This window comes from Drosophila nasuta, chromosome 3, assembly GCF_023558535.2.
Source record: "Drosophila nasuta strain 15112-1781.00 chromosome 3, ASM2355853v1, whole genome shotgun sequence".
Taxonomy (NCBI): Eukaryota; Metazoa; Arthropoda; class Insecta; order Diptera; family Drosophilidae; genus Drosophila; species Drosophila nasuta.
In genome coordinates, this window is record NC_083457.1 from 38,928,758 (window position 1) to 38,952,027 (window position 23,270).

At 44.2% G+C, this 23,270-nt stretch overlaps 1 protein-coding gene across 17 annotated transcripts; it reads right to left on the reverse strand.

Annotated features, from left to right (window-relative positions):
* Positions 1–3: 3 nt before the first annotated feature.
* LOC132793926 (arginine-glutamic acid dipeptide repeats protein) lies at positions 4–23,049 on the reverse strand. Of its 17 annotated transcripts, none has more exons than XR_009633164.1 (16): positions 22,822–23,048; positions 21,362–21,624; positions 11,412–11,543; positions 10,092–10,325; positions 4,880–10,019; positions 4,694–4,817; positions 4,487–4,631; positions 4,260–4,420; positions 4,057–4,116; positions 3,723–3,806; positions 3,540–3,657; positions 2,928–3,027; positions 2,727–2,821; positions 2,622–2,674; positions 1,995–2,389; positions 4–1,864 (listed from the first exon to the last, which is right to left on the reverse strand). XR_009633164.1 is itself a non-coding variant. In XM_060804088.1 (15 exons), exons 3-15 carry the CDS (start codon positions 11,472–11,474, stop codon positions 1,849–1,851), a joined length of 6,384 nt encoding a protein of 2,127 aa, XP_060660071.1. In that variant the 5' UTR covers positions 11,475–11,543; positions 21,362–21,624; positions 22,479–23,048; the 3' UTR covers positions 4–1,848. The 17 variants fall into 17 exon arrangements, 2 of the variants coding, with proteins under 2 accessions (XP_060660071.1, XP_060660069.1); XR_009633162.1 differs by having other exon boundaries at positions 22,774–23,048; XR_009633163.1 differs by having other exon boundaries at positions 22,736–23,048.
* Positions 23,050–23,270: the final 221 nt, after the last annotated feature.

Genomic DNA, 23,270 nt, shown 5'->3' on the forward strand with positions numbered 1-23,270 from the left:
GGATTTGTAACTAATGTAACTAATTTTATTTTGCTTTACTTAGTTTTTACAGGTTTTTAATAATTTATTTTTGTATTATCATTATCATCGAATTGTGTATATGCTTTGTTTTTGTGTGAAATATATATATACTATATATTTAGCAGATGCATATATAGCTGCATGTGTTATTTTTGTTTTCCTTTTATCTTTTTTGTATATGTATATATAAATATGTACGCCTGGATTTTCACTTTACAATCTTACATCTTAACCGATAACTGTGCCAAATGATGTGGCGCAAGTTGTTTATTTGTTTGTGTGCTTGGTTTTCAGCTTTTTCATTTTGTTTTGTTTGTATTTTAAATATGCTCGCAAAATTCTACAATAAACGCTGTATAATTATATTTATATATATAATGTTTATATGTATCAATATATACTATAATGCAATGCGTATATTCAAAATGTGAAATTAACAAATTGTATTTAAAAATATTTAATTCATTTTATAGTATAATGCACGCTTTTAAATATATTTTATATTTTCGCAGTGTATGTGTGGGTTTCATTTTTTCTTGTGTTTTTGTTTTTCGTTTTATTGGCCCTATAGTTAATAGAATCCTTGTCATTGACATATAGATTTATTAATTTGTATTATAATGCATGCGTCTCATCGAATCATTGTTATATAATATGTTGTGTATAAATTACTAATAATATAAATTAAGCACTCGAAAAACTGCAGCTGCTACAAATGCGCGGGCTGCCTTCTCTCTTCATATATGTAAATATAGTACATGGATTGAATTTTTTTTTGGGGGGAAGGGGACGATTTCTACAAATTACTTGCTCGCTTTGTTTTTTTTTGTGTTTGCTTTGAAAACCGCATTCATAATTCACATATTTAAATTTATCACTTATTCTCTAATAATTTGTTATTTTTTAGTTTCCTTTTTTATACAAACATGTTTTTGTTGCTTTGATTTCTTCGATAATAGTTATAATACTCTAGTTATAGCAAAAATAATAAATTAATGAGTAGTAAGTAAGCAAAGCGAGAAAGCCAACACAAGAAGAAAGGTTTCAAAACTCCAGGATAAGCAGCAAGCGTACTAATATTACAAAATATAAATATATATATATATATATAGTACAATTGTGGCTGGAAGTATGATAACTTTAAATTACATATACATGCATGCCAAATTAGTTACTGTTGCAGTTATATAGTTTATAGGTAGCGACAATTAAGAGCTCGAACGAGCCCCATTATACGGGGCTATGTGTTGGTCTGGAAAAAGGCGCATTGTTCTATCTTCCGGATCGAGGAAGTGATAGCATAAAACTCTACGGCATATACATAAATATATACTAAAGGTCCTTGCAATGTTTCTAACAAGGTTTTCTTATTGTGTGTTAGTGTGTGTTTTGGTTTTGCTCTTGTTTTCTTTCAGCTAATTGCAAGTGTGTCTAGTTAATTTGATTTGAATAGAGCTTAGTATTTAGTCAAAGTGGTGCTACAATCTGAAAATGTGTGTGTTGCACATTATGCACATTGAAAACCTTAAAAAAATTGTGTGCTAAGTTTTGTTGTTGTTGTTGATTTTGTTCCATTTGCCTTAATCATCAATTCTCGTAAGCTTAAACGATAATTAACACGCTTTTCATTTTGTTTACATCTGTTAACACTATACACTATAAAGACGATACTTAAAATATTGCGACCATCATGTTTTGTTTGCTTGTTTCATTTAGTTTCTTATATATCTCCTTCATCAGGTTGTCATCATTTTGTTTTTGCTTATTTTGATTCCTTGTCAGTAAGAGGATTTTGTTTGTTTCTTAGCTGCAGTTTCCAGCCTTCGCTTAACGCAGCTGATTTCTGTCGAAACAAGAACATGGATATCAGCATATTTTGTATGAGAATAAAAAGAGTTATGAATACGAAATGGATGAGAAATGCAAACAAATCAAGAAAATTTAAAACATGTAAGACACAAAAGAGTACTAACTTTTTACACATAAACTGGACAAAGCGTTGCACAACTTAAAGTTGCTAGTTACATAGCCTGGGGATACACATTATTATTGTTGTTTTTGTTGCTTCTTGTTTTGGTTTATAATATGTGCTTATTTAATTGTTGTTCTTTTTTGTTACTGTTGTTGTTGTAGTAGTAGTTGATGTTGATGTTTTTGTGGTTTGCAGTAGAAAAGCAAAATGTAAACGTTTGAACACAAAAATCACATACAAAGCATTTTCCTCTCAGTTGACACGCCAAGAGTATTTTGTCTTTGTTCAGTTGCTTGGGGATTGAATTCTACAATTGCTGTTAGCCTGCCTGCCTGCCAGTTACTGTCTCTCTCTCTCTTTTTAAGCACTCTTTAGTCCACTTATCTGGGCCGTTGTCTGGGGAGAGAGAAGTGGGTGTGATACAAATACAAAACACAAAAAACACAACAACACAAAGACAAAACAATAAACACGACACAAAACAAAAGTCACAATGTCAAAAATACAGATGGAGCGAGAAAGATGAAAGCCAGATGATGTGACTGTTGTTCTTGATGACTGTTGTCGTTGTTCGTTTGTTTCATTTGTTTCTTTTTTCATCTCCTCTCCAAGAAAATGTGATGCTCACCTGAAGTATTGCTCGTGCAGCGATTGACGTTGAAATTCGGCGGCCTGTAAATACTGTATATATGTAATTAATCAATTAGGATTGGTGAATTGGGATTTGGGAAACCTGTAGTTGATCTGCATAGGACATCCTCAGCAAAACATCCGAATGCGGCTCCCTAGGTATAAGCATATTTGGCCGTGGATATTGACCAACATTCGCTGCATTGTTTGGGTTGAACAAGTTACAGAAATAGAAATAGAACAAATGAATTTTGGATTAGTTTTATTTTGTTGGCAATGCGACGCAATGGCTATACAAACTCACGTGGCAGTTGGAAACCGGCCTCCGGTGGTTGCGGCTGTGGATGCAAAGGCAAATGTAAATGAGTATGAGAGTGTGCATGATATTCTCTCGTCAATCGTATCTGAAAATTATTGAATATCGTAGATAGTTTCAAAAGAGCCAGTGGTGCCTTGACTTTCGAGGATTATGGAGCCACAGCCTGCGACAGCTGAGCGACATTTGGTTAAGTGGATAAATGCGGAAAATTTGATGTTGAGTAGTGGAGATAAGATGCGTGTTAGAAATGGCAACAAAAACGAACGAGCGAACGAGCACCGACTTGTTTTGAAATGGCATTTGGCTTTGATGGAGGCGGTGGTTAGTTTGCACCTCCAGCTATTATTAATTAGATGCAGGATGCAGTGTGGTTAGGCACACGTGCTTTTTGGACATGGACACATGATTGAGACTCTATTCGATTTGTTGTTAATTTGAGCTGACAAATAGACAAATGAGTTTTTTTGTGCAGAGATGTTTCGATTTGTTGGTTTGTTTGTTTCCAAATACGATTGATTTTGTGAATATGAGTTTTGGAGTCTTTCGAGTTTTGGTGTACAATGAGTAGAAGTTGTCATGCTGTCATGTGATACGCACCATATGCTCGCCCGGATCCATGCCTACATGATGTGGCGGCGGTATGCCCAAACGCTCGCGTTCCATTTGTGAAATCGCCGGGTTTGCATACAGCGGGAACTGCGAGGGATGTATGCCGCTGTAAAATAGAGGAGAACACGAAATTAGGATACTTTAGAGTTTAGTTATTTGACTTTTGCTTACCGTCTGTAGTATTCCATCCAGTGCGGATCCAGTCGCGATTGACTCGCTGCGGCCGCTTGTGCGTTCTTGATCTCCTCCAATTCTCTGCAATTAGTTGAATGACAATATATAAATAAAAGTTGTCAAACTAGAAGCATGGAAAATGATGCATTTTGTCGAGGAGTTGGTTACGGGCAAGGCAAATAAGAAGCGAATGTGGTTAAGAAACTAAAATGTGCGCAAATTATAAGGCAAATAAGTTTGGTTGTTAGTTAGGCTTAGGAGATGAGAAATGAGTGTTTGTGGTTTTTGTGCTGAGATGAGGATTTTGGCAGGCTTGTACTAGGTACTGTACCTCTCTCTGCTATACATGGGGCTCATTGGATGATGATAAGGCACCATCTGCTCAACAGGACTGAAATCGAAATGGAAATTATTACAAATACAGTACGCGACATAATCACAACTTTATGTTAACTACTAAACAACAAAATTTGACTACAAATCGAAAGTAATATTATCGTAAAACAACTTGGAAAGTGGATTCTATGCACTCACCTGAAGGCGACATGTGGACGCGCGTATTCCGACAGCTGACGCAAGGCGGGCGTATCCGCATATGGTGGCTTCAATTCCGCTTTGAGCTTGGCTTGTTGCGCTGCTTGTTGTGCGGCAGCGGCCTGCTGTTGTTGTTGCTGCTGCTGCTGTTGTTGCTGCTGCTAAGAAAAAGTGAAATATTGTTGATAAGGTTTATTCAAGTTAAGCTTATTATTGTTGTATCTCACCTGACGTCGCTCACGCTCCTTTTCAGCCAGTTTGCGATCGCGTTCCTCGCGTTTGCGCGCCAGCTTGGAGTCCGTCACCGGCTTGAAGATCAAATCCGTACGCGTGCACGAGTTGTAGTCGCCACGATCAATATGACGCACAAAGCTGCAAGCGAAACAAAAAATGTTTAGATAGTTCCTTAAGTTATAGGGACACTTTTGACATACATGGCCGACTGCGAGCGATGGCATTCAGTGTCGTCGGGCTTGGCCTCGGGACTGGGACCTCGCGGTATATTGTGTGTGGGGCTGGGTATCTCTGGCTCCGGATCCGGCTCAATGTCAATGGGCACTATAAGAAAAGAGTTATATTAAAAGATACTCCTAAGAGTTGATCGAGTTCTCTACACTTACATGGCTCGGTTGGATGATGTGGACCGCCCAGACCCGCCGAGTTGGCAGAATGCGCATGAGCACGTAGCGCATCCATGTGCGAGGTTGGCTTGAGGCCATGCGGCTGTCCATCCTGCGGCGCAAACGGCGACGGATGTGGTGGCGGCGGATAACCGGGCATATGCGCACCTGGATATGCACCAGGCGGTAGTCCAGTAGGCGTGCCAGGACCTCCCAGACCAACACCCACGCCACCGGGGCCTTGTGGTGTCTTTGGCGTGGGCGGCTTGTTCTGTGGCGGACCTCCTGGCTGCTGTGCTTGCGACTGCTGCTGCTGTTGTTGCTGCGGCTGCTGTGGCGGTTTGTGCTGCTGTTGTTGCTGTGCCGCTGCTGCTGCGGCCGCTGCCACTGCTGCTGAATGCTGCTTCTCCGCAGCCACGGCTGCTGCGGCGGCGGCATTCTGCTCATCCTGACGCGCTTGGGGCGGCGGACCGGGCAGACCAGCATGATGGGCAGCCATGACGGCAGCCGGATCAAGGGGACCGGCTGGCGGTGGCGGTTTCATGTAGGTGGGGAAGCTGGGTCCGTAGGGCGCATAGCCGTAGGGCGAGTTGAATGGATTATGATGGTGTGGCGAGTAGAAGACCGAGGGGTGCAGCAACGGATGCGGATACGGCGACTGTCCAGGATGCACACCAATCTGGGGTATGCCACCGCCCGGCCCAATTAGTGGCAATGGCAGCGGCATCTGTGGATGGCGTATAACTGGCGGTGATGCGCCGGGACGCAGATGCGGCGGCGGCGAGGTACCCAGACCACGTTGACCCGGCTGCGGTGCGTACATCTTGCTCAGCGGACTGGCCATCAGACCGGAGGCGCTTGACACCGGCGGAGGAGTCATGTGCGGCGACTGCTGACGTAGTAGCGCATGGCGATCTCGCTCGGCCACGGCGGCCGCTGCAGCGGAAAGCGCTGACGATGAGGGATGATGACTCAGCGGGGACTGCGGCACCGGATGCAGCGGACTCTGACGACTCAGGCTGCCCACACTCGATGCTGGCGAGGCAGCACGATGTGCTGCTGCAGCGGCCGCAGCAGCTGCAGCGGCGGAGGAGGAGTTGTTCGGTGTGCTGCTGTTGCTGCCACCGGGTCCACCAGGACCTCCGGGAGCGGAACCGCTTGTGAGTTGAACGCTGGGACTGGCGCGACTGAAAGCGGACGATGGCACCGTGCTGGGTGTGGTGGTCAGTGCCATGCTCGTTGAGATGGCCGCCGAGTGAGGCGTTGTGGGTGCCGACGAAGCATGCGGATGTGACAGATGACTGGGCGGCGTGCGGCGACTCAGCGCCGACTCCGGCAAGCCACTCAAACCGCCCGGACCCGCAAGTAAAGCAATGGGACCACCGCCATGACTCAGACCGGCTATTGAATGCGAGAGCAGATGGTGACCGGGATGCGCAAGAGCTGCGTGCGCCGGATGACCTGGCGGCAGGTGCGGCAAATGCGGATGTATGGCCATGGGATGACCGATGAGGCCAGCCGGATGCGCGAGACCGGGCAGCGGCGATGTGCGATGTGCATGCGGTGACTGATGCGGCAATGGTCCTGGTCCCGGTCCGGGTCCTTGGCCTGGCCCCGAGTTCACAGCGCTGGCCATCGATGGCGCCGTCGATGTGTGCGATGAAGGCGGTTCCCGAGACGTGGGCGGCGGCTCGTGCAGACTGCGTGGCGGCGGCTGCTGTTGCTGAGCCGGCGATGGCGTGCGCACTGTGCCCGCTGGTCCAGGACCGCCGGGTCCCGGACCCACTTGTGATGGTTGGGCATGCGCGGGCGCCAAGGGATGTGCATGACTGTGCGGTGGCGGCGGTCCTGGGGCTTGCAGCGACATTGGCATCGGTGCATGCGGATGCATCGCGGGCGGCAGATCGGGATGTGGACGATGCAGCGACTGTAGCGTTTGCAGATGCGGATGCTGATGTGGATGCATATGCGGGTGCATGGGATGCGAGGGTGCCATCGTCGAGAGCGTGGGTGCGCCCAGCGACGAGAGCGTGCCCGGTAGCGAGGAGGCAATCGAGGACATCTGCGAGTGCGGCACACCAATTGGACCGCCTGGGGGCAGACCATGCTGCAGGCTGGGCGGTCCCTGGCCCGGCACCGAGCTACCTCCCACCGGTTGATGAAGCGATGTCGGTGGCTGCGGTTGGGGCGCGGGACCAGCGCCGGATGTATTGGGCGGCGGTGGTCCGTGACCGTGCGGGGAGATGAGATTTTGTGGATGCATGCCGGGTGGCAGGCCGCCGCCAGCGGGCGAAGGCATATGCGGCGACGGATGTGGCGACTGGAATTGCTGTGGCTGCGTTTGCACTTGCGACTGTGACGTCGGTGGCTGCGAGTTGCTGTTGCTATTGCTGCCCTGGCTATCCTGGCCAGGTGTCGAGCGTGCCGATGCATCAATGGGACTCTCTGGCGGCGGACCATACGGCGAAGATTTGATCAAATTCTCGCCGCCGGCAGCGGAAACGGGTGGCATGGGATACTTCAAATCCTGCGGCTGTGGCGGCCCATATTTGGCAGCCAACGGATCACCGTACTTGAGCATAAGGCCGGCTGGCTCAAAGGGTCGTCCCAGTGGCGGTGTTTGGACATCGTGCTGATAGTGCGGCTTGGGCATGGCAATCGTTGGTGGCGGCGTCGCTCCTGGTGGCTGTTGCTGCGGATCCAGAGGGCCTGGCGGTCCAGGCTGGCCGGCGGGCGCGTATTTGTGGCCCGGCCCAGGACCGCTGCCGTCCAAGGGCGAGCCAATGTTGTGCGGCAAGTGGCCAAAGCCCGGCTTCACGTCGGGTATCTTGAGCGCTTCCTGGTAGCCAGGTTTGGGTGGCGCCAATTCCACCGGATACTTGCCTTGCTGCTCGATCATGTACTTCATATCGTACTTGCCCACAGCGGCCGCTGCAGCAGCTGCTGCCTGCATCTCTTGGCTGTACTTCAGGGCGTCCAGCGGAGGCGGCACCGGATACTTGAGTTCCTGTGGCGCAAACTTGCCACTGGCCTCGAACTTGACGGCGGCCTCGTTGTACTTCAGCTCCATATCGCCAGGATACTTCTGGGGCGGCACTGGCGGTCCTGCGCTGCCCGGATCACTGTGCAGCTGCGGCGGCGGCTGTGGCGGCGCCGAACCCGGCGGCCCGTACTTTAATTGCCCCTCAATGAGGTAGCCAGGCGGCGCCTGTGGTGGCGGACCATGCTGCAAGTGCTGCAGATGCAGCGGCTCAGCGCCGAGGGCATCGGCGGAACTGTGATGCAGTCCAACCAGCTGGGAATTGGGCAGCGGCGGTGCTGAGCTGGTGGGCGGCATGCCGCTGGTGTTGATCTTGTGATCCTCGTTTTTGATTTCAATTTTCACCTTGAGATCTTGGGGCTCGTTGCTGTTTTGATTGCATGTGGCGTCCATGGAGTCCTCCATTGGTTCCTTCTTGATGTAGACGGGCTCCTGCAGTGGTCCCGCTGCTGCCGAGACGGGCGGCACAATGGGCAACTGTTGTTGTTGTTGTTGTTGCTGCTGCTGTTGTTGTTGCAGTTGCTGCTGCTGTTGTTGCTGCTGCTGTTGTTGCTGCTGCTGCAACTGTTGCTGCTGTTGTTGTTGAGGTGACGCCTCCTGCTTTATGCTGGCAAGCTTCTTGAGCAGCTCTGGATCACGCGCGGCATCGCTCTCGCAAATGTCCATCTTCTCGATGGCCTCCTTGCGATCACGATCCACAGACGCATTTAACGCCTCAACGGTGGCAATTGTGGGCACCTTCATGGCAATGGGCGCCACAGCGGCGACCACTGGTGGCGCCTCCAAGGAACTGGACTCCTTCATCAGCCCATCAACGTGTGTGGGCTTCAAGCTAAGCGGTTGAATGCTGGTCGGTGCCTGAATATTCGTCTCCTCGTCCATGTTCTTGATGGTGTCTTTGCTGTCGTCGGCGCAGGATGTTTCCATTTTGATTGGTTTCTCGTTCAGCTCTGACTTAGCATCCAACTCGCCCGGCAACGTCACAGCGCTCTCCTCCTTGCAGTTGAGCTCTTTGCCATCTTTGCTGGACTGCTGCTCCGCTGTGCGTCCGTCCGTGTCCGTTGTATTCGATTCGCCATCGTCGAGCACCGAATCCGGACGGGAATCGGAGTTCATGCTCTCGACCGGACTGTCGGGACGCTTGCGTTGCTTGATGGTGTCCTTGATGGCGTTGTCGTCGTTGCTGTTGTTCGTCTGCTCGCTGCTACTGTTCGTCTCCGTCTCGGTGCGCTTCTTCTTGTTCGGCGTATCCTGTTTGCCGCCCTTGCGCTTATTGCTGGATCCCTCCGCCACGCTCTTGGTCGGCGTCTTGGGACTATCGACCGAGGCGGCAGCTGCCGCAGCGTCTGGCGTCTCAGAGCCCCGCTTGGGCCGTTTGCCGTTGGCTACCGAACTGCTGTTGGCATTGCCAGCGCCACCCGAGGATTGATCCTTGCCGCCGCTGCCAGTGTTGCCTGAGGCATTAACCGAAGCGGCAGCTGCAGCAGCAGCGGAGGCACCTCCTCCACCGCCAACGCCACCACCACCGGTTGCATTGCTGGCGCTGCTGCTGTTGTTGTTGTTATTGTTATTCTGTTGTTTATTACGCGTCCTCATCCTAGAGGGTGATTCATCCCTTTTGTTGGTCAGACTCGAATCACTGTCACACTCGCTGGCGTCGTCCTCGGTGAGAGAACTGTTCTCCTCCTTGGAGACAGCGGGCGATGAGCGACTCGCAGCCGTGTCTGCAGCCGACGCCGCCGCCGTCGCCGTCGTCGCAGCTTGTGGTTCCGGGGTGTCCTCCTTTTTGGGAGGTGTGCTATTATTGGCGCGCGTGACACGATTGCGACGCAATGCGCTCTGTCTGCGTCGCCGATGGGGGCGATTGTTGTTGGCGCCGGGCGTCTTCTTCCACAGATAGTAGAATTCGACCAGCTCCGGTGTGTCCTTGTGCGGCAACAGGTCCTTGTGGATCCTGAAGAAATTTTTGCCAAACTGGCGAAGACCCTTGATGAACTTTTTCGTTTCGTCCTCGGTCCACTTCTTGTCAATGCCCTTCGAAACGGGGCACTTTACGAGCGCTTGTAGAGCTTTGCCTGGATCGTAGCCAGAATCGTGTAGCTATAAAAATGTAATGTAATAATAGGATTAACATCGAGTTAAATGTTATAATTGAGGGTGGTGGTTACTCACCACGTCGAGTGCGTTAATTGTTGTGTCGTCGCGACTGGCAGCCAAACAACCGTCTTCTAAACCGCCATCACACATTCCTTGAAATGCAGCCATGGAGCGTGCGGCACGCAGAAACATTAACAAGTCGCCATCGGCCACAACGCCTGGACTCCATCTTGTTTCCTCTAGTTCACGTTCATCGGTTTCCTTGTCAACGGGGAAGCTTGAGATTGGATTATAATCGGGCAGTTTTGCCTTCAGTCACAGGACAAGACAAGACAGAAGAAGTTGCGGTATTAGTTGATAAAAAAAAACTCAAACACGCCAAACATCATCGCATCAAATCTTTCTTTTTTCACTTTTCTTTGGATTAGTTTAGTTCACACACTCACACACACGCACACAGAACAAGACACAAAACAGTGACTACACACAGCAAGCCATATAACGTAGATTATGTATACGCCGAGTGTGTTTTGTGCAGTTTGTCTGGTGTCACAACGATATACAACAAGATACACACAACTTAACAACTAATGCATGAAATGTATGAACAATGTATTTAATGTAAGGTGTGCGTGTATGTGTTTGGGAGCAAAGGAGAAGTTCAGGAGTTCAGGAATTTGAGTATTCAGGATAAAGAGTCAATTTGCGGAGGACTTTCGGTCATGTAAACAATTTGACCGCAAAGCCCTGCAAATTGCCAACAGGAATTCGTTTCGGGGGTTGGGTTCAGGAATCGGGAAAATTACTTGAAAAGGTTGCAAATGATACGCTACTCGTTAGTTACACAAACGATGATAAGCCAATTGTTGTATTATTTACAAAACGGTTGGTTATTATTCGATTAACAAACTACAAATCAACGATTGAAAACACAGTTGTCCACATTGAGAGAAGTTGATCAATAGAAATAATAGTTAAACTTGTTTGCGTAAAGTATTCAATTATCGCAACTGACAATTAATTGTAATTTAATTAAAGTTATTACAGCAACAAAATGCAGCAGGAAGCTGCATTGAAGAGGTATTAAATTATTCACCACTCTTGTCAATGACACATTCAGTAATTAATTATTTATGATATTTGCACAAAAGTATTTAATTCAATTACTCCTCTCATTGACAACTAGGGAAAACATTTAGAGCTTTGTTTTAACTCAATTAAAAAGGTAAAGAAGGAAGAGGAAGGGAGGACTCTAGGAGAGGTGGACTACAATTAGAATTTGCAACATTACGATTACAATACAAAAAGAAAAACGTTGGTTACTTTTTTCATTTGCATTTTTTTTATTTTGTTACCGTGAGCTGAATTTCTGAATTGTGAGAGTTATGTACGTACATAGACATCGTTTACCTGGTGGCCGGGACCCACTCGTATTTCTCCTTGAGTGGAGGCCGCCATCACCCTTTAAAAACACGCTTCCGGTCCAGTGTTAAGCCTTTTTATGCCCGCTATGATATGAAAATTCAACTGCAAAAAATACCAAGAAAAAAGACAAAGAAACTTGTGAGTGATTGCAGCGAAAGGTCGAAGGACAAAAGAGAAACAATAAGGCGATCAAACATGACAGGTAAAAAGCGTAAATATTTAACATTTAAATAAATAAATAAGAATGAAAATATGTCATAAGTAGGAGGAAGTTTAAATACTCTCGCCAAGCATCATTTAAATATATTAAATGTAATATAAGTTGTAATTGCATTCAAAGAGAGCAATCGAAGGATAAAGTTGAAATGCACTTAAATCTATAAAATCATAAAAAATAGTAAATGCATTCGAACCGCACTTAAATATGTGTCGGTTCTATCAATAAGAAATATCCCAACCAAGTTTCAACGAGATATGTATATTCCCAACTCAGCGACTAATTTGCATAAAAACATGCGGACAGACAGACAAACGGAGGGTCACAGTATATTTACTCGGTGAGCGTATGAATAAAAGGTCATGGATAATGTGCCAGTCTGTGAAATAGGGGAGGAATGAAAGATGAGGCTATGAAGTTACTACCCGGACACTTAATCGTAAACACACTCGTACATATGCTATAATGCGTTCGTCAGGCAGGCGAGCAGACCGAAGAGGGGAAGAGAATGAAGTACAGATTCAGCTTGTGTTTTTTCTTCGGCTGCCTCTCAAGTGTGCGTGCAGCTGTAAACAGATTTTCCGCTCAAGTAACTCGGCGAATAACTGTAACGAGCAGCAGTAGCAGCGCTGCGAGACAAACATGCAGCAGGGGAATTATCATTAAATTTGCTTACGAATCAATATCACATCGCCAATACAATGACAACCACACAAACACAGTTACACACGCACTCACTCTCACTAACACACAGTCAATGAAATCGAATGCCGGCGGTTGCGGTTGTGTGGCAACGACACACAAATTATGGCAATTAAAATCAATTAATTAAATGCAGCAGCAGCGATGCCGACGCAAATAAAAAGCATTACGGCTCGACTCGGCTTTGCTCAGGCGCAAAAAAAATACATACATATACAGCACAGAACGCAAAAAAAAGGAAAAGGAAAAAGGGAAATATTGTCGACAGATTTACACTCAATAAGGCACGACACGCCGCCTAAATGACTGACGGCGACGACGACAAGGCCTCGTCGCACGAACGGACTTCTGGACTGTGGCCACGACTGCACGGAGTGCTGCCTGAGCTGCACAGTGGTTGATAAGCAATTTAAATTGCATTTTGAAGTGCAAACAATTTGTTGTAATGATATGAAGAATACAACTCTAATCCTTTATTAGTATTAAATACTACATTTCTATAACTATCTATAACTCAAATACTACCTCATATCTCATCATTGAAGTATTTTTAAATGTAATATTTGTGTTCGAATACTAAATATAATCTTTAATTTTAAATCATCTGATAGTAAATACTTTTTCTCTACGAAAACTGTATATGCTTTATATTTCATATTTTGTATTTTCTTTAACATATTTTACCAAATTGGACTGTATCATTTTTCTTTTTACTACTCCTGTTTTCCATTTATTCTAACAAAGTTTTCTAATTATCATCACTAAGGAATGAAATAAAGAAATTTATTTAAAATACATTAATTTTAAATGTCATTTATATTTATATTTCACTATTCGCTAATTTAGTAAGATAACGTTGCAAGAAATGTTTACACACTAAATATATTCACATCACAAATATTTTTTACTGCATTTCTGCCTTTACTATTCAAGCTTGTAATGTTTCATCCTCCTGCTCATTTTAACAACTTTGCAGTGGTTGTAAAATACAAGTGTGATTTAGTATGTAATTAACCAATTGAGTTTTCTCCACTGTGCAACGCTCGACTGGCTGCGTTTGGGGGGCTCCAACACTTATCAGCGACATCAGCAGCAACACCGAGTTAGCCTGGCCTGGTTGGCGTTGGCCAACTGTCGGACTCTGGCTGTCTGCCTGCCTGGCTTGTTGGTTGTTTGGGCTTGGGTAGACTCAACGGCTGTTTTGGCATGGCTTTGGCTTTGGCTTGCTCTGGCTTGGTTAGCAACTTTTTTATGAGGCAAAGCAAACCAAGGCAAGGCAAGGCAAGGCGAGAAGGCAAAGGGAGCCAAGTCGTGAGTGGAAAAATTTCATATAAACAGAAGGTGAGCCACACTGCGACCTCTCTCGCTCTATTTTTCGTGTTTTCTCTCTCTCACTTTCTGTTGCTTGCTGTTCGTTTGCAGGGCACACGCCGAATGGCCCAAGTGGCTGCTGGCGCTTTGGGGAAAATTGTGTAATAACTGCGAGCAATGTGCTAAGCTGTGTGTGCACAGTCCTACCTCCCCTCTCTCTCCCCTCCTGCTGCTGCTGCTACTGCTCGACTACAACGACCCCTCGCGGTCTGGACGAGTGGTGCTACTGCTGCTGATATTGCTGCTGCTTCTGCGGTGGCTGTTATAAAACAAATGTACTACAAAAAGCGCCGTTGTAACGCACAAAAGCCATAAAATCTAAAAAGGCAAAATGAAAGGCTCGAACATTTTTGCCACCACCAAAAAAGTGATGCCGTCGCCTTCGGGATACAGTCTCCCTTCCCTTTCCTTCCCCTTTTTCGCCCCTCTTCCTTCCTTCCCTTTTGCATTTACTGCGAGTGTGTGTTTGTATGTATTAATAGCCGTATCATAATGCCCTGCGCTGAGGTTGCGGCACAACAACAATGGGCAAACAGCAGAGCAGAGCGGCGGCTGCAACAACACACACACACTCGCACACACATACAACATTTCACAGTAAAAGACCACAAATTATGGCAGCAGCAACAGCTCGATGATGGGGCGTTGGTTGCTGTTGCTGTTACAGTTGATGTTGTTGCTGCTGCTGTTGTTGTTGTTATTGCTCTGTACATCGCTGTGGGTACGTGACCAAACTGAGTTGGCCAGTTTCGAGTGCCCGAGCTCTGCACTCTGTGAGTCAGCACAGCCGCCAAATGTAGCTGGAGTCTATGGTCAGTGGTTGCTGGTTGGATCGGTTCGGGTCGGGTCTGGTTGGGTTTGGTCTCATCGTTGGTCTGAGGCCAAACAAAATTTAAGGCCAATAACGCTGTCAATTTCAAACGGCGCGTTCCCTCGATTAATGTCAACACGCGCTTTATCAACTTACAAAATACACGCACATAATCCCAAAGCAGATAGATATGTACGCTGTATATAGCGTGCGTGTGAGAGAGAAAAACGGAGAGTGAGAGAGAGAAGGAACGAGGAGGGGGAGCAAGAGTGTGGGGCTGGTGGTGCCGCAAATTGTTTTCTAAACAGCCCATAAACATAAAAAGAAACAAAACGAGAAATGTAAATGAAAATAAAACTTAGCAAAGCAGCACGACGACGACGACGACGACGGCGATGGCAAGAGGAAATCCAATAAACAATTTGTATCATGAGTAGCGGAAAATTGTGTGTACGCACGCGGCTAAACGACGACGACGACGGCGACGTCGACGCACACACGTTCCCTCGAGTGTGGTTGTGTGTATGTATCTTGTATCTGTAAATGTATCTGTATCTGTAGTTGTGGCTGTAGCTGTGTGAGCGTAATTTTGAAATGGAAAAGCTGTCGGTTGTCGTCGTCAGTCAGTCGATGTGTGCGTAAGTGTGTATGTGTGTGTGGGGTTGGGTGGCTCGGCTCTGGCCTCTGTGTTTGTGCTTGTATTTAGCTTGTTTTTCTCTCTGCAATCATCGCTTGCCAATAAGCTGACTAATTGACTGACAAATAGCCTACAACAACAACAACAACAACTACAACAGCAGCAGCAAACGAGCGAACGTCAGCAGCAGCAGCAAACGAGAAATGCGGCGTTAATAAGAGCAGCAGACAACTTAAAATGCCTCGCTAGCTAGCTTGCTCGGCGGTCGCTGATGAATGCGCCGCCACACAACTGTACAACATTAGGGTGGTTATTAACTGGATGTTAATAATCTACTGGGCACTCTGAGCCAGTCACCCAGCCAACTCATTGCATGGATCATGAGACAGTCAGGTAGACGAATATTAAATGCGCTAACGGAATGCAAATGTGTAAACACTTTTGTTTGCCTCCATTTGGCCAAAAGGTCAACACCAAGTGGGTCATTAATACTGTGCATTACAATTAAGCTGTTGCGACCCTCCAATCAATAAATGTGCGACCAAAGCTATTTAATTTGTGGTTTGCATTATGAAATTTAATTTATAATTCCATGATTTCGAAACATTTTCCACAAGAATTTATTTCGAAGTGGAATTTAATATTTTTGCGCAATCAAATGAAATTTTTTGTATTCTTTTATTTATTTTTTAGAGTTAGTTGCACTTATTCAAAAATTACTGCGGACTATTCACGAGTAAAACCTAAATATCTACAAAGCTTTGATGAACAAATTACGTTTTCCCCAATAACTTCTGTCAATCAAGTCATTTTGTCTTTCAAAAAATATCATTATAGTATTATACTATTATTAGAATTGTGTTAAACCAAATAATGTTGATTTATTCTAAGATACATTACATATTTCAAAGTGTGATTAACCAATGGTACATTGATTAACATATAAAAAAAAATGTTGCTTAGTAATCAAATTCAACTTTTCCAACAATTTGTATTCATTGAAATATTACCCGTTCAGTTCTCTCTCACAATTTATGAATATTTTAATCCATTAATAATGAACCCCTTTAAGCTACAGCAAAATAAATTCCCAGCAAAACATTCTTAGATGAACTGAGAAAATGTTGTTGATAAATCGTTTCGTTGCTTTAATCTTTTCTCGTCGAAACATTGCTACAACAATTTATAGATATTTTAAAATAGCTCAAAGTATTTATCATTAATTTATTTTGACGTTTTGCTTGATTGAAATTAATTTCCCAATAAATTCCAAACATTTCTGGGAAGCTGTAGCTAAATCTTTAAGCGCATTATATGCATAATACTCTTTCCCTACTCCACTCAAATAGCTTCAAGTTAACTAGAGACAGTTAGATAGAGAGAGAGAGAGAGAGAGAGAGAGAGTTTTGTAGATAAAGAGCTCAATAGCTTGGAATGTCTGGGCAGTTTTCTGTGTGGTGTCAAGTGCGGAAACCCCATTAAATGTTTGTAGGCACCTGAAAGTGCCCCGAGGCCAGTCAACGGCACTCACACACACACATACATTAATACACTCGTATGTATGTATGTATATAGCATCTGGCACAGAGCGTATGTTTGCTGTGAAAGCCAAATTTTCACAACAAATCAAAACAGACGTCCGAAAAGTCAAAAAACGTATGAAACAAAGCAAAAACGGAGGACGAGTATCTGGCTAAAAGTCGAAAGAGAAAGAGGAGGGGACGGGACGGAGGCAGTTAGACATCATTGGAGCACTCAACTTGCTGGCTGGCATATCGTGCGTTTAACCCCATGCTAACAAAAATAAATAACCCAACAAATTTCTCTTTTCTTTTGGGGGGCCACATGGAAATCACAGTGTGTGTGTGTGTGCGAGTGTGTGAGTAAGTGAGGGCAACTGAAGATTTTCGAGTGCAGGCAGCTTACAGTTGTTATGCCCATTACTCAACATCAACAAGAACATTATGCCACATTCCCTCCATTCATAGTAGTGCTGCTCTCCCTCCTCACTCTCCCCTCTCCATCGCATAGTTAGCATCTCGCATCATCAATACTCCATCGCATACGGCTGCTGTTGCTGCTCTTCATTCAACCGAACGATTGAGCATCTATTCAGAGACTACTGCGGCGCTCCAAAAAGCCAAACCGAAACCAAACACACAACCAAATAAACGACCCACGACGACTCTACAACAACTTCGTCGCTTCTCCACTCTTCATTCTCCACTCGCCGCTGCCCAGAGTGCTTAACCTGTGTTGTTGTGTGTGCATCACATTTGGGGCTGGTTCGTCTGCCCGATGTTCGCAAGCCGAAGCTAGCTTCGTTCGCTGTCGTTCGTCTCTCCACATTGCCATCGTCAGCGTCATCGTCGTCATCGCCATCGTCGTTGTGTCGTTTATACGATTTGTTGGATTTGCTGCTCATGAAGTTGTTAAACAGATTGTCGGTGTAGATACCTTCATCATTCTCTGCATGTCTGTCTGTCTGTCCGTTTGTCTGTCCCAGCCACATTCATCGCAGAGCCAGTCAGCTAGTCATACAGCCAATTCTCTCCTCTCTCTCACTCTCTCGCTTTATCTTCTTCACAGTGTCTGTGTGTGCGATTTGGTTGTGTGCGTGTGCTTGTGCGATTAGTTTTATGTAATTTTATCGAGTATTTTAAGGATTTTGCGGCTTATCCGCGCTTCATTTGGAAATTGTTTCGTGTTACTTATGTCGCCCGTTTGCCCAAAACGGAAGGGGCGCTCATAACGTATCGAATGGAAGGGAAGGGGAAGGCAATATACACACGAAGAATAAGGGCATGTAAAAGGAGACCGCTTGCCCTTTCTTAGCTCTCTTGTTCCCTATTGTAGTTGTTATTGTTGTTGTTGTTGGGTCTTTTCAAGTGTTTATGGGTCTGTCGTCATTGTTTGTTGTTGTTGTATGGCAACCGAGTGTCAGAGAATTTGTGTCTGGGCCTCTTTGGAAATATTGTAAATGAGCGTTTTGCATGTGAATTTGAAGTTGTTGTAGCTGTTGTTGGCATTATTACTGCCGCCTTTGTTGCTCTCTGTATTATAATAATCTTGTAATCGAATTACACACAATGCAAGAGATTTATGCGCTCGCATTGTTGTTTAAGCACAGAATAATGTTAAATGCATATTCGACGCTCATTGCTTTTACACCGATTAACTTGCGCTTAATTATTTGGCTTTATTCGCATGTGAATTTTATAAGCGCTTTGAGTGTTAATTATCTTATCGCTAATGGAGTTGCATGCAGCTGGAATTATTTGATATACGATGTGTGTTGTTTTTCTGCTGTTGTTTTTCTATCACTTCCAGGTGATAAAACAAAAACAAACTATAAATGAAGTTTGCTTTGCTGACAACAGATTTATTAGATAACTATCTGCATATTGAATTTGAATCTTAATATCGAATATAATTTATGGCCCCTTTGCAATCACAAATTGCAAAGAGTCTATTAAGTTTGTCGCAGGCTGAAGAAAGCAGTTCCAACGAAGACTAATTTTAGTTCTATTGTAGTAAATTAATCTCGTAATTTATATAGTTTTTATTGTTTAAATAAAGAATAAATTACTGGTGAACAAAAGGGTCTTCAAAGTTTGTTGTAGACTGGATAATAGGAAGTATTTTCAAGCAACAATTTTAGCTTCAACTAGTTGATTTATTATTGCAAATTTATTTCTATTGCTTTGCTAAACAAAAATTCCCCCTCAAATCAAATAGAACCAGCTAATATTATGAATCAATTACCATGCTTATATAATTGGCCAACATACGCAGTATAAACATAAGGTTGTGAGTGTGTTTGTATCTTTGGAGCATTGAGTGTGGGCACAATTTGTAATCGCAGTCAATAAATCGACACTCGAGTCCAAGTGTCTCGCGTTTTTCAATCAGATAAGCGGCAATTATAAATTAAAAGCCCACAAAACAGATTAATAAAACGTAAAACTTTAACAGCGCATTATAAATAAGCCAAAATGACTAATAATAAAATATGAAAGCGCACGAAACACCGACATCAAAGGCCGTCCCCAATTTCCCCACAATTCAACATCAGTAGCGCCACAACCTCAACCTCAACATCAACCCCAACCCCAACCACCTCCGACAACCTTCGCTCCATCGAATCGTCTCTCTCGCTTTATTATCAACAAGAACATCATCATCATTGGCACTCAAAAGGCCAACTAGACAACCGCATCGCATCACATCACATCACTGCGGAGGCGTAGGCGTATACATGGGCGTGGGCGTGAACGCATTCCTCAACAGTTCTGTTCGGTTCGGTTTAGTTCTGTTCTTTTCAGTTCTTTTTTTTTGTATTTCTCAGTTTCCGTTCGTTTTTCAAGTTCGTTGTCAGGTTATGTTTTTCGTTGCTCTGTATTAAATGCATTATTAGCACGTTATTTATTAATTAAACACTTCAGCTTTTATTTCCCCCATAATTAGGAACACTCTGTTCACCTCTCCCATATTCTTTCTCACTCCACTTGCGACTTGTGCGGGTGGCGTTGAGAGATAAGCGCAAGTTGGTAATGGGTCTAGTGGTTTTTATGCCCTGTGCGATAAGCAGGGAAGGGCGAGGAGGAAGGCGCATTAAGAAATTTCCATGGAACTGAAACTTACAAATTTCAAACACTTGGCTTCACTATGTGGCGGATGTGATGTAGATATATATATATATATATAATATCATGTGGCAGCCAGCTTAATGTGTCTTCAGCTACATAATATGCATTCAACATGGATTATGACAGAATAAATAGTATAAGAGCATTATAATGACACACATTTTAAAGGAAAACTACACAATTTGACAGTACGACTTTAGATAAGATAATGCTGCTAATGCTTTTGTGCCAAGTTGACTAATAACTTTGCCGCTGGAATAATTGAAAAGTACTTCCTACACACAATACAAGTTGCAATACCTTTTGTTATCAACAAGTTGAGTACATATCTTAAATAGAGCTGCTAAAACTTAAGTTTTCGCTTAATTTCCTTTGCATGTTATAAGCAGAAATACGAATTTTATAATACTCGTAAAAATCTATAAAAAGTCTAGATACGAAGGTACTTAAGTACAGGAAGTATTGCGGACAACTTATGGTGTATATATCGAAAAAGTGTTGACGGCGATAATTAAATATTCCTTATTGAAAGCAATTATTTTATTTGATTTGCATTTTACAGGAAGTATTTTCGATTTAATAGTCTTCATTACTCAGTGGGATTTATTTCTCACAGACAAAGTTAATACTATATTATTAATATTAATGGCTCGACAAAACACTTGAGAAACAAATGGAGATCTATAGAACGAGCGAATAAATAGATTAATATGCAATTTTGATTATTTCTTATTTTTATTTTGCATGTTATATGCGGTTTACATGAAGTTATCGAGCATTCAGCAATTAATCAGCGACAGCAAGCAAACTAATTGACAGCTTGTAGATGTTACGCTCTGACAGCTTTGCGACTTGAGCACTCGAATAACAAGCGAGAGCATGCAACAACTTTTAACAACTTTCAAGCTGCAGGTATAAATATGCATGTGTGTGTGTTTTTTTTTGTGCTTTTAATGCACCGTTGCGAACTGGAATCAGCGTCAATGTGAACTTGAACTAGTGACTCAGTGAGTGACTGAGGAAAAAGAACAATATTTATTCTAGGGTTGCCAAAGTGCTCTTCTATAAACATTGACTCGTTGCCTCTTCAGCTGCTGATTCTGCTAGTGTTTATGATGAAATGAACCATTTCAAAATTACAATAAACTGAGTGCGAGCGAGAGAGAAAGAGAGAGCGTAAAGAGTGTGTGCACTTGAAGCACTTTACCTAATTAGTTTATGATGCAGTCGTGAGTGAGCCTGGCAATTTGCTTGTCTATCACAGCGGGCAATCCCCCCAACACACACACATGCAGAAACACGCTGCGTATGTGTGAGTGAGTTCAATAGTTTTGGCCCTGAACCAAAACAGCGGAGGAAGAAGGATGCGAATAGCAAAGTGACCCTTCTCCCCTATTATTATGAGAAGATGACACATAAGCCGGCGAGCAAGTATCGAATTTGTATGTGTGTGTGTTAAGCAAACAAATAATTAAATATGTGCCTAGTTGAACAGCTGTTCGTAGGGACAGCAGCAACAACAACACAACTCACCATGAATCCAATATAAATGTGTGTTGCCTCTCGCTCTAGCTCCCACTTGGGTCGGGTATCGTTGTCGTTGTCTTAGCCGGGTCCCGTTACTTGGTGATGTTGTTGATGCTGAGGCGTTAACTGCGACGCAATTCCTTGCTGTTGTTGGAGTTGTTCTTGCTTAATGCACAGAAAGTGTGGGCGAAGGGGGGGCGGATAGAGCAGGAGGGGGATGATTTGGGCAGCCGGAAATGTATATTTTGGTTAATTTGCACAAAGCACAGCTGGAAACGAAGAAATTACGTAGGTGAGAAGACTAAGAGAGACAGAGAGCCGAAATGTTGATTATGAGCAAGCACAAGAAGAAGCAGCAGTCGCAGCAGATTACAACAAAAAAGAGACGCGAAGAAACAAAATGCAAAAATATAAAAAAGGCGCGAGGTGCGATACACAAAATACAACAGCAACAACAACAATCTTTCTTTTCTTTTCGTTTTTGTTTTTTTTTTCAGCCAACGTCAGCGAAAAAGCAACAAAGCAAAAGCAAAAGCAAAGCTGCAGCAGCGCAACAGCAATAGCGAGCGCACGCGAATGAGCGAGAGGGGGAGTGTTGACGGAGCTGGCGGGCGTTAAGGGCATTCACGATATTCAGGGGGTGGCCACCATCATCATCAACGTTGTTGTTGGTGGTGGGTGACGCTGCTCGATGTTGTTGTTGTCGTTGTTGCTGCTGCGCTTTGCTTGCAATTCCTTTTCAGCACAAAATTTGTTGAGCCTTTGCCGTCTTTTGTCGCCCGTTTTTGTATTGTTCTACCCCAAAAAAAAAGTTCATAATAGAAATGCTCCCCCCACCACGCGCAACTCTAAGTTTCCATCGTCTGCCGTCTTTAGCTTCAGCTTTTTCACTTCGCCTCCGCTTTGTGTGCAAACACAGTTGCAGCGCCGACGCCGTCGTCAACTGCGACTGCGACGCTGCTTTCATACGTTTTTCACTAATAAATTTTAATGATTTCTACGCTGCGCATTACGAAGACGTCGACGTCGACTGCGACTCGGACGCTTCAAATGAAATTAGTGACACACTTAAATAATAATTAATTTTTGCACACTTGTTGTAGTTGTAGTTGTTGTTGCTTACATTTGCGAGACAGAGAGAGACAATGAGAATTGTAAATTTTCTGTCGTCGTCGTTGTTGTTGGTTTGCTTGGTTTTTGTTGCTGCTGCGGCTGCTACTTCGTTGTCGTCGTTGTGTGTGCGCCGCGTAAAAGTTGTCAGTAGTAGTGGGCAACAATACGTTTTTTAATGCTCTTCTGTTTTGTCTTCTTCTTTTTTGCATACACTTTGCGCACACACACACACGCACACGCTCGCCATACACATGCACAAGCACTTACACACTCACATACACACAAGCACTAACACCAACACTAACACTCACGCACTTCGCTTGCTTGCTTTGCGTTTTTTTATTGCTGCCTACCGAGGAGAAGAGTTTCAGAAATATTTTCGCAGTCTTCCCACAAAAAAGACACGATTTGTGCACACTTCCACACGCGTATTCCAATTGCAGGGCCTTTTTAATGTTTTACACGATAAATTCACTATATTTTATTACCACAAATGCGTGTTTTTTCTGTTCTTAATGGTACAACAAAATTTCTCCGCGTATAGCAGAAGCCACCATTTTGCGACTCTCGATGAACAACAATCCATGCAACTCTGTGCACAGTCAAAAGTCTGGCAGCACTGCGCATTCGATTGCCACCAATCGGCTATCGAAAATGCAGCGTAACGTAAAGACATACGTAATATCAGTTGCTTATTATTAAGAAATCGATAAGTGTTATGGAAAAAATATTTATTTTGTAACGTACACATTTTTTAATTGAGTAGTTAAAACTATGAATTCATATTAGTTTTTATTTTAAT